The following is a 14,850-nucleotide window of genomic DNA, read 5'->3' as shown; positions in this document are numbered from 1 at the left end:
TTTATGGGGCTATGGCTGCCTCATGGGAACCGGCTGCAAGCAAGTGACTGCGCCTGTCCCTTTTCCAGGCTTGTCTGACCCTCCTCCCCAGGTGTTATTATTGCTGGTGGTGCTCAGAGGTTTCAGATGGACACTGCTGTGCCAAGCTGGGCCCCCCCCAAACCAGGCCAGGCCCCCCACGCACTGTGAACAACAAGCCATGAAGAGCTGCCATGGAAATACAGCTTGTGCAGGAGACAGAGAAGGGGAGGCGTGAGCAGAGTGAGGTCTGGCCGAGAGGCAGGAGGTTGAATGGGTAGGTATCAAGGGAGTGGAGATGGCCCACCATCGAACTAGGGCAAAGTGCTCTGGGTGTGGAAGCAGAGGTGCCCATCTCCACATGGGGCAGGGAGGGATTTGCAGACACAGCTGCTCCAGCTAGTGCTGCTGCTGCTGGAGGCCAAGGATACTGGTCCTGTTACCAGAATCCCCCCAGACAGGCAGGTACTCGTCTTGCTGAATGTCCAGCATGATCTCCAGGCCATTTCCGGTGCCGCCCTTCATGGTGATGCGCCGGGGCTTCCCATCCTGTCCGGAGTTGAATGTGTAGCACTTGCCGTAGCGTGTGAAGACCTGAGGGGGACAGAGATGGGAGGGCACAGTTAGACACAGAGCTGGCGGGCTGATACAGACCCTACCACCAGGCTGGGTGCTAAGTTAGCTCTATAGGGACCAAACACATTGACTTGTGCCCAGCCAGTCAGTGCATCAGGGAGTGACAAAGATAGGGTGTCACTGATTGGAGCTCAACACCCCCACCTCCTGCTTGCTCACTTCCCATTGTAAGGTTACCAACTGAGGACACCACCCACCAGGCATCCTCACCTCCCATTACAAGGTCACCAACCAAGGACACTGCCCCACCCCCATGGATACTCACCTCCCATCACAAGGTCACCAACTGGGAACACTGCCCCACCCCCATACATACTCATCCCTCATTGCAGGGTCACCAGTTGGGGATATTCCCCCCCCCCCATCACAGAGTCACCAACCTACCCCTCACATACCCCCCATTGCAGGATCACCAATCAGGTACGCCTCCTGGATACTCACCCCATATTATGGGGTCACTGATTAGGGACTCCCCCACCCCCACTGCAGGGGCACCATTCAGGGTCTGTTGTAATAACTGGGATTTGATAATCCTACCCCAATTGTGAGCTCAACTGTGGGAAAGTTATAAACTGGTCCCATCGCTGATATCCAACATTAATGGGAAAAGGTGCAAAAGGAGACAACAAACTGGACTAGTGCAAACCAAAAGGTCAACTGAGATTGCCCCAGGATTGTGTTAAAAACACGTGCTAAACAAGAGATGTGTGGGACCAAAATTGGTGTGTCAGAAATTAGGCTTAACTGGTGATCACAGTAATGAGAGGATGGGCTATTCCACTCATTATTCCCTTTTGGGGGGTCCTTAAAAAACCTTTGTGGGGACTATCAAGCTGTCTGGCTGGCTGCAAGATGGGTGGACTGCAAGAGGGACCTTTAACATCATGGCTACCATCTTCACCATCTCCTAGGACCTCAGCATTGACTGTGACATTCTTTGACCTTTGCCATCCTGACCAGATGGCAGCGCCACCTCCACCAGCTCTGGCTAACTCTCCACCACCACCTGGGCTGTGAGACTTTGGTTCCTGCTGGCACCCTTTCCCTGTGTCTGTTTGTTTTTTCAAAGCAGGGAAAGTCCATAACTCAGAACTGGACAGCAGACCTAGCCCTTTCTTTCCCACCAAGGATTGTCCGACAAAATAAAGAGATTCTAACCAATCTCTCTCTCTGAGAAAGGGACTGGATAGGTTCTGATTATGTTTGTTCTGCATAACCACTCAATTGTGATTCCAAAATACTTGTATCTTATTCTGATACCTTTTCTCTTGTGAACCCTGATAAATAAATTTCCAAATTTTGGCATGAATTTTCCAGTGTGTTTGACCATGGGACTAAGCAGGTCGAGGTCTCTACACTCAAAATCCTGGAAGCAGTGACGCAGGGTGCTCTCCAGGCTGAATTGTCTCGCTCGGCCCCTGAGCCCTGTTAACTTCAGTGGGAATTCAGAGCCTCTCAGTATCAGGCCTTTATGGGTCAGCTTTTGTCCCAGTCACTTCAGCATCACAGACAGCTCCCACCCCAAACAGCATCTGGGCTCACATCACTGTCCAGGGCATTCCCTGGGGACCCTGCCCCCATGGGGGGCTCCTGTGCCCCTCTGCTCCTTCCTCAGTATGCATTTGCCATAACCCCTATTTATCGCCCCAGGGCTCCTCTCCTCCTCCCACCACGATTGCATTCATCTCTTCCTCAGCAGCTGGGCACTCCCCATCTCCCTTCATGTCACGTCCCAGGTGGGACTCTTTCACTCCTTTCAGAGTAGCAGCCGTGTTAGTCTGTATTCTCAAAAAGAAAAGGAGTACTTGTGGCACCTTAGAGACTAACAAATTTATTAGAGCATAAGCTTTCGTGAGCTACAGCTCACTTCATCGGATGCATCCGATGAAGTGAGCTGTAGCTCACGAAAGCTTATGCTCTAATAAATTTGTTAGTCTCTAAGGTGCCACAAGTACTCCTTTTCTTTCACTCCTGGAACTCAGGGCTTTCCTCCTCCACCAGCTCTGTCCCCAGGAAGCAAGGAAGCAGAGACGAAGCCAGTACCATTCTTCAGTTAAAGTCACCAGGAGCTTCCAGAAAGGGCAGCAGAGGTCCCATCAAAACAGAGATGGGGAGCAAGAGGAATGGCAATGTGTTGAGATCAATTCAAAGCTAAGGGGCTTCCAAGGAAGGGAGTTAATGAGGCATGGACAAGACCTGTGAGACCCCACAGTGGTGCAGGACAGGTGCTTCTAGGGCTTTCTCCAGCCTTTATTTCCAACGTGCCAAGTGATGGGGCTCTTCCATGGGGTGTCTCAGTAAGGGCCAGCTATGATCACATAATTAGGATGAACTGCAAAGAATAGGGGCAGACAATCCCCATAAAGCTGGTTGATATTCCAATACTTAGATTTACCAAGTCAGCTTCTTTATTACCTTATTGGTTACTCAAAAGTCCAAACAACATAGTTCCCTTAAAGTGATCCAGACTCAGGCTTCCATCCAGGTACCTAAGTCAAATATGATAAAGATTCCTGGAAATCTTATTTCATCATATAAAAGAAAAGGTTCTACCAATCCCAAAGGATTGGACACATTACCTCCCAGGTTATTGAATAGTCCAGATCTTACCCAAATACATGCTACAGCCAATTCTTATTAACTAAACTAAAATTTATTAAAAAAAAGAGAGTATGGTTAAAAGATCAATATACACACAGACATGCGTTCAGTTCTTAAGATTCAGATTCATAGCAGAGATGACAGGTTTCAGAGTAGCAGCCGTGTTAGTCTGTATTCGCAAAAAAAAAAAAGGAGTACTTGTGGCACCTTAGAGACTAACAAATTTAGTTCATGCATCCGATGAAGTGAGCTGTAGCTCACGTTAGCTTATGCTCAAATAAATTTGTTAGTCTCTAAGGTGCCACAAGTACTCCTTTTCTATAGCAGAGATGGTGAGCTTTGTAGTTGCAAAGAGTTCTTTCAGAAATAGTTCATATATATATATCATATATAGTCCAATGTCATTGCAGGGTGTTCCAGTTTAGGACTGAGATCTCAGTCCTTATGGCCTAAGCTTCCCCTGAATGACGCCTCAAGCAGATCTGAGATGACAGAATCAGGACCCAAGGATCTTTTATACAATTTCATGTCCTCTTTGACAAGTTGGGAGTTTCTCCGGGAACAAAAAGTAATTATGATGACTTTGAAGGAGGTCCATCACGGGTACTTAGCTATAGAATTAACATAAAACAATCTGCTTGTTCTTCCACCATTCACAGATTATTTGCTATACATTTCAAAGAGAGATGAATACAGAGATATCCCATGTTTACAGTTCATTTAAGTGCTAGGATGTTCTTTGATCTCTGAATTATCAGAATACAGCATAGACAGGGACTGTTGATTACACTGTCCACCCTACTCATACATATGTAAATACAAACAAACACAAACATTATCCCTCCACATGTCTTTTGAGGGGTTTTATTTTGCAGGATGTTTAACTCTTTCTAGCCATGTGTCACAGAAGCCCTCCCTGATATTGCCCTCCCCCACTAACCCCTCTCTGCCAGTCTCTATCTTGCTATGCAGCCCATGTCCATTTGCCCTCCTCCCAACCCCATAGGGAAGGTCCTCCATGTCTCAGGGTGGGATGTGGGACGGGGGCTCAGCTCTGCCAGTCATAGAATTCAAGGATGGGAAATGCCCCAGGGATCCAGCTGCATTAGACTCTAAGCAATATATAACTGCAGCAACAGCCCTGGAACAAGCATGGAACAGACGAAATAACAAATCCATTGAAACCTGCTCAAACCCAGGCACTGCAGGCAGGACCCCTGTCCAGAGGTGACATGCCCCAGCCAGCTCTCAGTTACATTTGGCTTGTTAATGTTTCCTTTGCAGACACTTGGCTAATGGCCCCATTAGAGGTGTGGACAGGTAATGGATATAAGGAGAAACAGAGGGAATGAGATTGAGGCTCTTTCTCCAGTGGCTTTTATGGAAGGAATGAAAAGTGGTTTGCAAACATTTAGGAGCCTCACCACCCTCCCTTCCTGCACAGAGCAGGGCACACCTCTCCCCATTGCTCAGAGGGGAAACAGGCTCAGGGAAGGGAGGGGACATCTCTAAAGTTACACAGAAAAGGAAGCAGAGCCAGGAATAGAATCACGGCTCCTAACCCATAGCCCCATCCAGAACTGGACCCCAGACCCCTATACTCTACCTATTAGACCCCAAACCCCTCCAAGCAGTGGGGATAGAACCAGGGGTCTGGGCTCCCATTACCTCATGCTCTAACTACTGTTCCCCACTCCCTGCCATCAATGCTGGACCACTATACCAACCTGCCCTTTCAGTGCTGGATCCCGTGCTGCATGAAGAAAAGGAGTACTTGTGGCTTTTTGCGAATACAGACTAACACGTGCTGCATGAGTTGTTCTGAAGCTGTGAGGCTTTCCTTTGTTCTTCGCTCATATTCCTGAACTTCCTGGTGTTCATGGGCAACGAGAGCAGGTAGCGGATGCAGTTAGATGACTAGGTAAGCAGCAGGGCCAGTGAGGCCAGGAAAGCCAGCCCCCAGTGCAGGCATGACAAAATGTACCACAGCCCATGATGGAACTTGGTCTGGTCCTGGAAGATGGTGGGAAAGTCCTGCAGGGAGCCTCAGTCCCTGACAGCTGGATGCATGCTATGTCCACCCCAGCCTGGCTCCCATACCCCCTGGGAGCCCCTCAAGGAAAAGAGAGAATGCGAAAGAGGCAGGAAGGCAGAGAGGAACAAGAGGAAATGTTTTGGGTTGGGAAAATCCAAACCTGAAGCAGGATCTCCCCTCCTTTCCTCTCCTATGCCTGTCTTTGCCTTTCCAGCATCCTTTTTTCTGTGTTCCTGCTGCACTTGCTCTCTACAGATGGTTCACTGCTTTCCTCCCAGGCAAAATGCAGAAGGAGCCCCTGGAGCATGGGGTCTGGTGGCAGCTGTGTCTCCAGATAACCCTGCTGTCATGCCACACGGGCTACTCCAGAGCAAGCCCCTGTCTCCCTTTCTCTGGGAGATGCAGATACTTGGGATCCTGCCTGCAGCCTCCTTGGGCAGCAGCTTCCACCATGCTGGCTCCCAGGCTCGGGGTGCCACAGGCAGCAGAGATGCATCATAGCAAGTGACTGCACCTCTCCTAGGTTCCCTACATCCACCTGGGAAGGCAGAGAGGGAAGGAGGGACTGGCACGGTTTCTTGCCTCTGACCTGAGTGAGTGTGTGTGTGGGGGAGGAAAGATGATGTATCAGAGAGAGAGAAAGAGAGAAGCACACATGCACAATAACTCTGTATGATAGTGATACAGAAATAGATGGGGGGAGGAGGGGGTGGAGACAAGACCGAACAAAACCCCGCCCTGAGCAGAGCAGACTTGCTGCTCACTTACTCCAGGGCTGCATCTGTGCCCTAAACAAAGCCAAGCAGCGACAGGGATCAGTGCACGGTAAGTGCAAGAGGCCCGGAGACAGGGCTCCCTGCCCTCTGCCCCACAACAATCTCCAGGAGATGCCCAACTTTCCCGTAGCTTGAGTGGCCCTCACCTCCAGCCTCCTGGTGCCATGGTTGTCAGCGCTATGCCTCAGCATCAGGTCTATCCTGTTCATGAAGTGAGGTTTCAGCTGGCTCGCAGAGGCTCATAGGGAAGGGGGTTTGATGCACGGATGTCACAGACGGGGGTCCAGCTCGTAGTAGTCCAGACAATGAAGGACAAATGCTGCGCTTGCCATGGTGACCATGTCCTTGAGAAGATAGAAATGGCTTAGTCCATCGCTGCCTTGCCAGAGCTCTGCTGACCCATCTCTGCTCTCAGATTCCTTCCCAGCCTCTGTGAACAGCCCCAAGAGCTCTTCATATCTCCTGGCTTGGCGGTGGTGGGGCTGTCTTTTGGGACAGTGCTACCACCTGGTGATCACAGAGGGTACATGCAGTTTCTGCAGTCCAAAGATCCAGAGAGATGCTGAGAGCCCAATTGGTAGGTAAAGGACGGTTCTGTGCATACAACAGAACCAACCCCATTCCCTGTGAAGCTCCATTTCACCAGGACTTGTTCCCATAGTCTGGGAGTTGTATGCAGGATTTCTACAAATGCAGTGGCCAGGCAAGGCTCTCTGGGAGCCCAGCATGCAGCCAGAAACTCCAGGGAGGAAGGAGGGATCCTGCCTGCAGCCTCCTGGGGCAGCAACTTCCAGCTTGCTGGCTCCAGGGTGCCTCATGAAGGAGGGATCATCATAGGAAGCTTAGCCTTCAGTCTCAGATGCAAGTCGCACAAATGCAAAGTAACACACACTGGCGGGGAGATTTGAACTCCTCAGGAAACCCAGGGCTCTAAAAAGGATCTGGGTATTGCTGAGGGCAACTCTGCTGAGACCTCTGCTCAGCACATAGTTGGAGCCAGGAAAGCTCTAATCCCTGGTTCCAAATCCACACTTCAATCCATCACCCTTGCTCCAGTCCCTGCTCCTCCAACACCCTCACCTCAATCCAGCGCCCCTGCTCTAATCCCTGTTCCCAGATGCTCCAACTCCCCCACTTCAATCCAGCACCTCTGCTCTAACCCTTGCTCCTCCAACACCCTCACCTCAATCCAGCACCTCTGCTCTAATACCTGCTCCCAGATGCTCCAACACCCCCACCTCAATCCAGCACCTCTGCTCTAACCCCTGCTCCCAGATGCCAGACTCTCCAGCACTCTCAGCACATACCATATCCCCAACTGACACTCGCAGCCAAACTCCCCCTGTATTCCCTGGGATAACACCAGTCCCAAGGCCCTGCTTTCCTGGTACCCCTGCTCCAAAAGGGGCCACAAGGACCATGCTTCATAGGATCACACTAACACAGATGGAACACACAGGATGTTCTAGCGCCATCTAGTGAACTCGCACCATAACTTGCATCAAGACACAGATGCCCCCTAAAATGTGTCAGTGCAGAGTGCCCCCTCTCCCTCCAACTTCCAGGCTGTGTAACTCTTAGGTTCATCCACCGAGGATTGCTGGGCAAAGCTGCCCTCAAAACTACCCCTCCCTTGTCCTCTTTGTCTCTGCCTGAATTCCTAGCGAGCATATCAGTGTCTGCCTCTCCCAGCCACGTCCGACCTTGCCCAGGAGGCTGAGCTATCGACCAGCCATCTCAAATATCTGCTTGGCCCATGGAAGGGGAGCGTTCGGGCACATGCAGCGTGGCTAAATGGGAAGCAGTTTGTGAGAGGTGAACAGGGAGGCAAAGGTATTTAAAAAATTATTCCAGATGACAAGGAGCAGGTTCAGAGCCAGGACAGAGACATGTAGGGTCCTGGGAACAAAATAGAAACCTCCATGCATGAGTAAATTCAAACCAAAGTCAAGCAGCTTGCCTCAGTGGCAATGGCTCTGGGTGCTGAGACCCCATGTCTCTGCTCACTGTCCCCACAACACCCACCGCGCCCAGAATTTGCCTGGCTTTCAGAGGCAAAGATTTCACTGTTTAAAAACAGCAACAACAAAAATGTTTCTAGCCTTTCTGGTTAGAAAGGAATCAATGCAGCGACACCTGCCAGAGCCTGCAAAGAGAACAGCAGCACTGAGAGGCGTGAGCGATCCCATTCAGCGCAATAGGTGGGTTAACTCTGAAACTTAAAGATGTCTGCTGAAATGGCAGCATGGTTAATTTAATTGCTGGTAGATTTACTAGCAATATTTAGCGAATGTGGTAATCCCACAATTCCAAACTACCCCACCCCTGTCTCCCTATGCCAAACCCCCCAACTGCCCCCTCCTTGGATCCCAAGACCTCTGGCCTCCCCACCCCAACAACATCTGTGATGCAGTTACATACAGTCAGTGCATGGGGAGAAGGGTGAAATTAACAGACATAAATCCTCAAGGGACTGTGCGGAGCCTGCTGTTCAGGGCAGGGTCGGGGTGTGCTGCCTGGGGTGTGGGAAGGTAGGGACTGCTGCACTGAGTGTGACATTTATGTCCCTACAATTCTGAATCTCCTGTCTTTCCCAGAGAAGCCAGGGGTCTGTGGTAGGATTTCGGACCCAGGAATCGCTCAGTACATGGAGCCTTGGCTGCATCCCACAGCCCGCCCAAGAAGTTGATTGTGGTTGTTTGCAGGGATAGAATCTCAGGACCTTCTTCTTTAAAAGCACAGACCTGGGCACCTGAGCTAAAGGGGACTCACTGTGCACTGTTATTAATATAGGGACGATGACACACAGCTGAGCTGCTCTGATTCCAGCCAGCAGAGGGCAGTGGGGTGCAGAGACATTCACACACACTCTGATTTTCTCCAGGACTGAGTCCCAGTTTCCCAGTCCCTCTGTGGGTGGGGCCATCTTAGCGCACCCCAGAGCTGGATGCCCATGAGACCCTGAAGCTGCTGTAAAGACAGAGCTTCCATATGCTGAAATATCCATCTGTCCCCGACTGAGCAAGTGCCTCTCATCCACCCCACTGATTGTGTTTGGACACAGCCTAGCCTGTTACTGCTGATTGTACCTGCACTGGCACAAGAACACGCTGAAGGAGCCCAGCCCCTGTGCTGCAGCCATGGGAGGAAGCCTGACTCCAGTGGGAGCCTGAGGGGCTGAGACGTATCACCCATGGACGGCCTATAGAAAGGTGGGAGGAGGGAGATGTTTTTCCATGGCACTCCTATAGAGAGATGACAGGAGATAGCCCTGTAGGCACTCCCTCCACAGAGAGATGGGCAGGGGGTGGCTTCCAGTCCCTGCCAGCCTGGTGGGATGGGGCCCAGGAATCCCTGAGGAAAGGCTCTGGGTATCTTCTGATACCAGTCGGTCCTTCTGAACTTCTGCCTTTGGAAACCATAAGTGTTGTGATTTTCAAGCCATAAGCTCCCCACTTCTACAGGGCCCCCTACAAGATGCTCCCTGCCAGCCACCCCTGGGACATCAACAGCCATGCTCCTATGGAGCCCTGGACCTAGCGCTCCCTGCCAGCCACCACTGGGGCATCAATACTGGGGCATTCCACAGGGCTGCCTCCCTGCCAGCTGACACCAGGCTGCTGATAAAGAGAAATAACATTTCAGTCATTGAACTCGCTCCAGGCAGGCAGCTGACAATCGCTCCCTGCCTTCACTTCTCCTGCATCCCTCCCCCACATCTCTAACCCATTTACTGTTAGTTCAGGTCATGATTTCTGCCTGTTACACATGGAGCATTTTAATTACAGCAAGCAGTTTGCCTGCCACGTGAGGAGCCTGTGGGCCCAGCTGGCACGAGTCACAGCACCAAGGGAGTGGCATGAGACATATGAAGGGCCAACCTGAGCCAGGGCCCTTGGCTGCCAGAGTTTAGAACTAGATGCTCATCTTAGTAGCTAGTACATCTGTCTTAGCAGACCCCACACTCTGGGGCAGACAGTCCCTCCTCCACACCAGACCTGATGGAACTGGTAGTGGTGGAGGGGGAATGAGGCCTCAGTCCCCAATGAGGGAGCTACAGCAAAGGCACATGGGCTCCAGTAAAGGTAGGGGAAAGAGCAAAACTGCTGTAACAGTCCTCTATGCCGCAGGGAACCATTTATGGGGCCACAACTGCACTGAGGACCAGGTCTCCTCGTGGTGCTTGAGCTCCTTAATGGTGGAAATTAAGCAAAGAGCAAGTCTTGGGATATTTGAGCCCCATAAACATAGTGAGTCCCAATCACCAGTCTGCAAACACCACTCAGCCAGATCCTCAGGTTCCCCAGGTGGCAAGGTTCCTGCCGAAGCCCAATGGCACTGGGTTGCCCCAGAATGGCATGGTCTATGCCCATGGTAACAGGTGCCCAGTGCTGTTTATCAACATGTGGACCCTGCCATACTGGCACAGCTGAGAGACAAACAGGCTAGCCAGGACAGGCCCAAGGACAGAGACCAGCTGTGGGACCAAGCTGCCCTTTGGCTCCCTGCTGGGTTTGTCCTTCCCCACATTACTGAAGGGGCCAAAAGCTCCTGGCTGGAGCGGGGCTTACTCACCACAGAGAAGTCCTCTGGCCCACACTCAGCCCCTTGGTAGCTGCAGCTCAGCAGCATGTCCTCCAGCTGGTGGCAGGTGCGGTTGTAGAAGTTATACATGTTCAGGGGCTGCTCAAAGGCCTCGGGGATGAGCTGGGCCAGGGGGAAGCCCAGCTCCATCGTGCTCTCATACGCCACCAGGGGCTTCAACAGGGGCGCAATGTAGAGCCAGTCCTCCGGGCTGAGCCGCGAAATCCGCAGGAGGTTGATATTGCAGAAGGTGATGGCTGGAAAGGTCATCTTGGGGCTATTCTGTTCATCCAGCTGCGTGACATGGTGGTACTCCAGATAGTAGATGATGCGGTCAGCCACTTGGTAGAGGAACATGGAGAGGGAGAGCAGGAAGGCCAGTGCCCAGAGCATCTGCCGCACCCTGAAGCCACCCTCCATGAAGATGTGGCTGGCTCCGTGCAGCGTGCAGCTGCTGGCAAAAGCCACAATGTCAGTGGCTGTCCTCTCCTCCTCCTCTTCATCCTCCTCTTGACCATAAAGGATCTCGTCCACGCTGTCGTCTCCTCTCCCCATAGTCCCGTTGTCTCCACGCCTCTCTTCGCTGGAGGAGAAGGAGATGGTGCAGAATATCTGGATGGGCATCCCGTGGGGGGCGGGGGGGAGTCTTGTCCCTCCCCACCCCTCCTTGTTCTGTTGCTGGCCAGGGGGTCCTCAAGGGCTTTGGTCTGACCCTCTTGAGGGTCAAAGGAAGAAAGATATGAGAGCAGGAGAGAGAGAGATAGGGAGGACAGAGGGAAAGGAAAGTTGAGTGAAAAAGCAGAGGAGGGGGGGGAGAGAGAGGAAATTAAGAGTGACCAGATGGAGACAGGGGGTGGCAAAGGGAAAAGTGAAGACACAGAGAGAAAAAGGGAAGAGAGAAGAGACTGGAGGAGAGAAAGGGACAAATGAGGTATTGTCAGAGGAGCGAGAGAGAAGGGCATGGGAGAAAGATGAGTGAGCGGGAGTTCTGCAGGGCTCCCACCCAGCCTCGAGAGGAAACTGGTCCGGATTGTGGCTGGCAGGGCAAAGAAGAAAAGTGTTGCTGGCTCCAAAAGCTTCGCTGCTCAATTTGCTAACAAGTTGGGAGCTCCCGATCCCCTGAGCTCTGAGCCGAGTTGCAGCACTCCTGTGTAGCTGCCAGCTCTGTACGATCGCACGCGGGTGTGTGAGCACGGAGTCCTACAGCCCAGTGCTGCAATCAGCCTGGCCAGCAGAGACCGGGCCTGCTGAATAATTGATCAGCATTCCCTGTCCTCGGAGCCGGTGGAAGAGGTGATGAGGGCCGGGGGGAGGGACACAGTCCAGCCTGGCAATCCCTGAGAGTCCGATGCACCCAGGCCACATCTTCCCAGTGTCAGGTTGTTTTCCGAACCCATCATGTCTCAGCCTGTTCTAACACCTCACAACTGTTTATCAAAAAATGTCCAGAGCCAGAGAGAATACGGGACCCACCGAGCCCAAACCACAGTGTGTGGGATTCATACCACAGAGAATCCTCTGGCCATAAACCAATCAAGTTGGTGCCTTGCGCTGGGAAGCTGGATTTCTGCTGCCCTTGCAGGACACAAAGCATCTCAGCCATGCCCTGGATCTTCCTGTACATAGGGGCTTCCCAAATCTGTTACAGTCTCAGGGTATGGGGCACCTCCCACCCAAAAGCAGGAAGAAGGTGATGCTAGGTGAGCCAAGGGGGCAGCTGGCATGAGTCTTGGAGGGCAATTTTAAAGTGGATCCTAAAATGAATGGGCAAGAAAGTGCAGGGACTGAGGTGCTTGTGCTGTAAGGGGGTGGCAGCAGGACCTGGAGAGCCAGCACCAGGGAAGCTGCAATAGCCCAGCTTAGAAAGAAGCTCCTTTTATTCTGATCTGCAGCTTACCTCATGGCAGTGCCTCCCCCCATGCAGAGCCTTGTCTGTGGTTTGCCTTCCCTGCACTCAGACCATTAGAAGAGGAGTCTGATGTGGCCACAGAGTAATTTCCAGCCCATTTCTTGCACCGCAGTCGCTGCTGCCTAACCCAAGAGGGATGGGAAATGTCTAAACAGGCAGCACTTGCAGGCCTGAGAGAACAGGCCGGGAAACTGGCCGTTTGGGTGATGCTAACTCAGCATGAAGTGGACACAGCTCATCCCTCTGGCTTCACTGCTCATGAGCTGCCTCCCCTCCTTAGCTTCCGGGTAAGAGGGTCAAATTCTCAGCACACCCACTCAGCACACCCACTGGGAGGCCTGTACTCAGAAACCCAGTCCTGCTTTCTACTCCCGCCCCATGGCAAGGGGGAGTATGGCGATGAAAGCCTTGGGTCTGGTATAACCTGAACACGCATCTGCTCAGTGCTGCCATTCTCTGAGCTCGGCCAAAGAGAGGGCTCATCTACAAAGAAGGATCCAGCCAAGGGGAGTGTGGGGGCTGCACCCTCAAGCACTGTCTATGAAAAGAGAGGTCTCCTTCTGTGCCTCACTTTCCCCAACTGTGACACTTAGAACATTAAGGCGGGAGTTGGGGGAGCTGGGCTCTAGCTCAGCTCTGCCATGGACTAGCCTAGGGCCAGATTCTCAAGAGAGCACGGCATTCGGCATCTCCCCTGTTCTCAGTGGTGGGTATGGGGATTCCCCATTATTCCCAGTGATGCATGTGGAAAAGATTCCCCCTTGTCCCCAGTTTACCCTGAGCAGGTTGCACCATTGCTGGAGCCAGTTCAGCAGCCACTGCTCATGGGGAGGCCCTACCTGGGGATGACCTAACCAGGCACTGGCAGTGCTAGAGGGGGGTTAGCAGGGGGGAGATAGAGGGGATCCAGAATGGCTGGGCATGGTCTTCAGAATGCAGCCTGGGGAGACCTCTGGCTTTGAAGTCCCACCCCTTCTCTTTCTTGCTACATCAATCTCCTGAGACATCCAGTATACACTTGACAACCTGCCTCAATGAGGGGGAAGAAAAGAACCAAATGGGAAACTCTTGCAATTAATTCCACCATGACTGCATTTTCTCTGCATAGCTCTGAGCCAGGTTTCAGTTTGCCCCACTCCTAAGGACAGGATTCCTCCTCTCAAAGCATAGCTGCCAAGGCCAAAGGGCAGAGATGGGAAAGGAGGTACTAGCAACTCATTCCCTTTCCTTACCAGCCTGGGATTGTGACCTGGGGGGGTGGGGTGGGGTGGGGGGCACATATTGGGGGGAGAAAGGATGGCTCAGTGGTCACAGCCCTGGCCTAGAACTCAGAAAACCCAAGTTCAATTCCTAGCTCTGCCATATTTCAGAGTAGCAGCCGTGTTAGTCTGTATTCGCAAAAAGAAAAGGAGTACTTGTGGCACCTTAGAGACTAACAAATTTATTAGAGCATAAGCTTTCGTGAGCTACAGCTCACTTCATCGGATGCATTTGGTGGAAAAAACAGAGGAGAGATTTATATACACACACACAGAGAACATGAAACAATGGGTTTATCATACACACTGTAAGGAGAGTGATCACTTAAGATAAGCCATCACCCACAGCAGGGGGGGGAAAGGAGGAAAACCTTCCATGGTGACAAGCAAAGTAGGCTAATTTCAGCAGTTAACAAGAATATCAGAGGAACAGTGGGGGGTGGGGTGGGGGGGAGAAATACCATGGGGAAATAGTTTTACTTTGTGTAATGACTCATCCATTCCCAGTCTCTATTCAAGCCTAAGTTAATTGTATCCAGTTTGCAAATTAATTCCAATTCAGCAGTCTCTCGTTGGAGTCTGTTTTTGAAGCTTTTTTGTTGAAGTATAGCCACTCTTAGGTCTGTGATCGAGTGACCAGAGAGATTGAAGTGTTCTCCAACTGGTTTTTGAATGTTATAATTCTTGACGTCTGATTTGTGTCCATTCATTCTTTACGTAGAGACTGTCCAGTTTGGCCAATGTACATGGCAGAGGGGCATTGCTGGCACATGATGGCATATATCACATTGGTAGATGCGCAGGTGAACGAGCCTCTGATAGTGTGACTGATGTGATTAGGCCCTATGATGGTATCCCCTGAATAGATATGTGGACAGAGTTGGCAACGGGCTTTGTTGCAAGGATAGGTTCCTGGGTTAGTGGTTCTGTTGTGTGGTGTGTGGTTGCTGGTGAGTATTTGCTTCAGATTGGGGGGCTGTCTGTAAGCAAAGACTGGTCTATCTCCCAAGATCTGAGAGAGCGATGGGTCGT

General features: G+C 51.7%; 1 protein-coding gene across 3 annotated transcripts in view; it reads right to left on the bottom strand.

The window, feature by feature from the left end:
* The window catches only part of ASIC1 (acid sensing ion channel subunit 1), a 117,220-nt gene that overhangs the window by 14,882 nt on the left and 87,488 nt on the right, over positions 1 to 14,850 (bottom strand). For 2 of the 3 annotated variants that reach the window (XM_043506402.1, XM_038379250.2), the window contains exon 4: positions 462 to 612. In XM_043506402.1, the coding sequence (XP_043362337.1) occupies positions 462 to 612 (151 nt within the window). Of the gene's footprint in view, positions 1 to 461; positions 613 to 10,641; positions 11,275 to 14,850 lie in introns of those variants that run through there. The other variant, XM_043506400.1, reaches the window with a different exon arrangement.

Source organism: Dermochelys coriacea, chromosome 20 (assembly GCF_009764565.3).
Source record: "Dermochelys coriacea isolate rDerCor1 chromosome 20, rDerCor1.pri.v4, whole genome shotgun sequence".
In the NCBI taxonomy this organism is placed as follows: domain Eukaryota; kingdom Metazoa; phylum Chordata; order Testudines; family Dermochelyidae; genus Dermochelys; species Dermochelys coriacea.
This window is presented reverse-complemented; position numbering and strand designations above follow the sequence as displayed.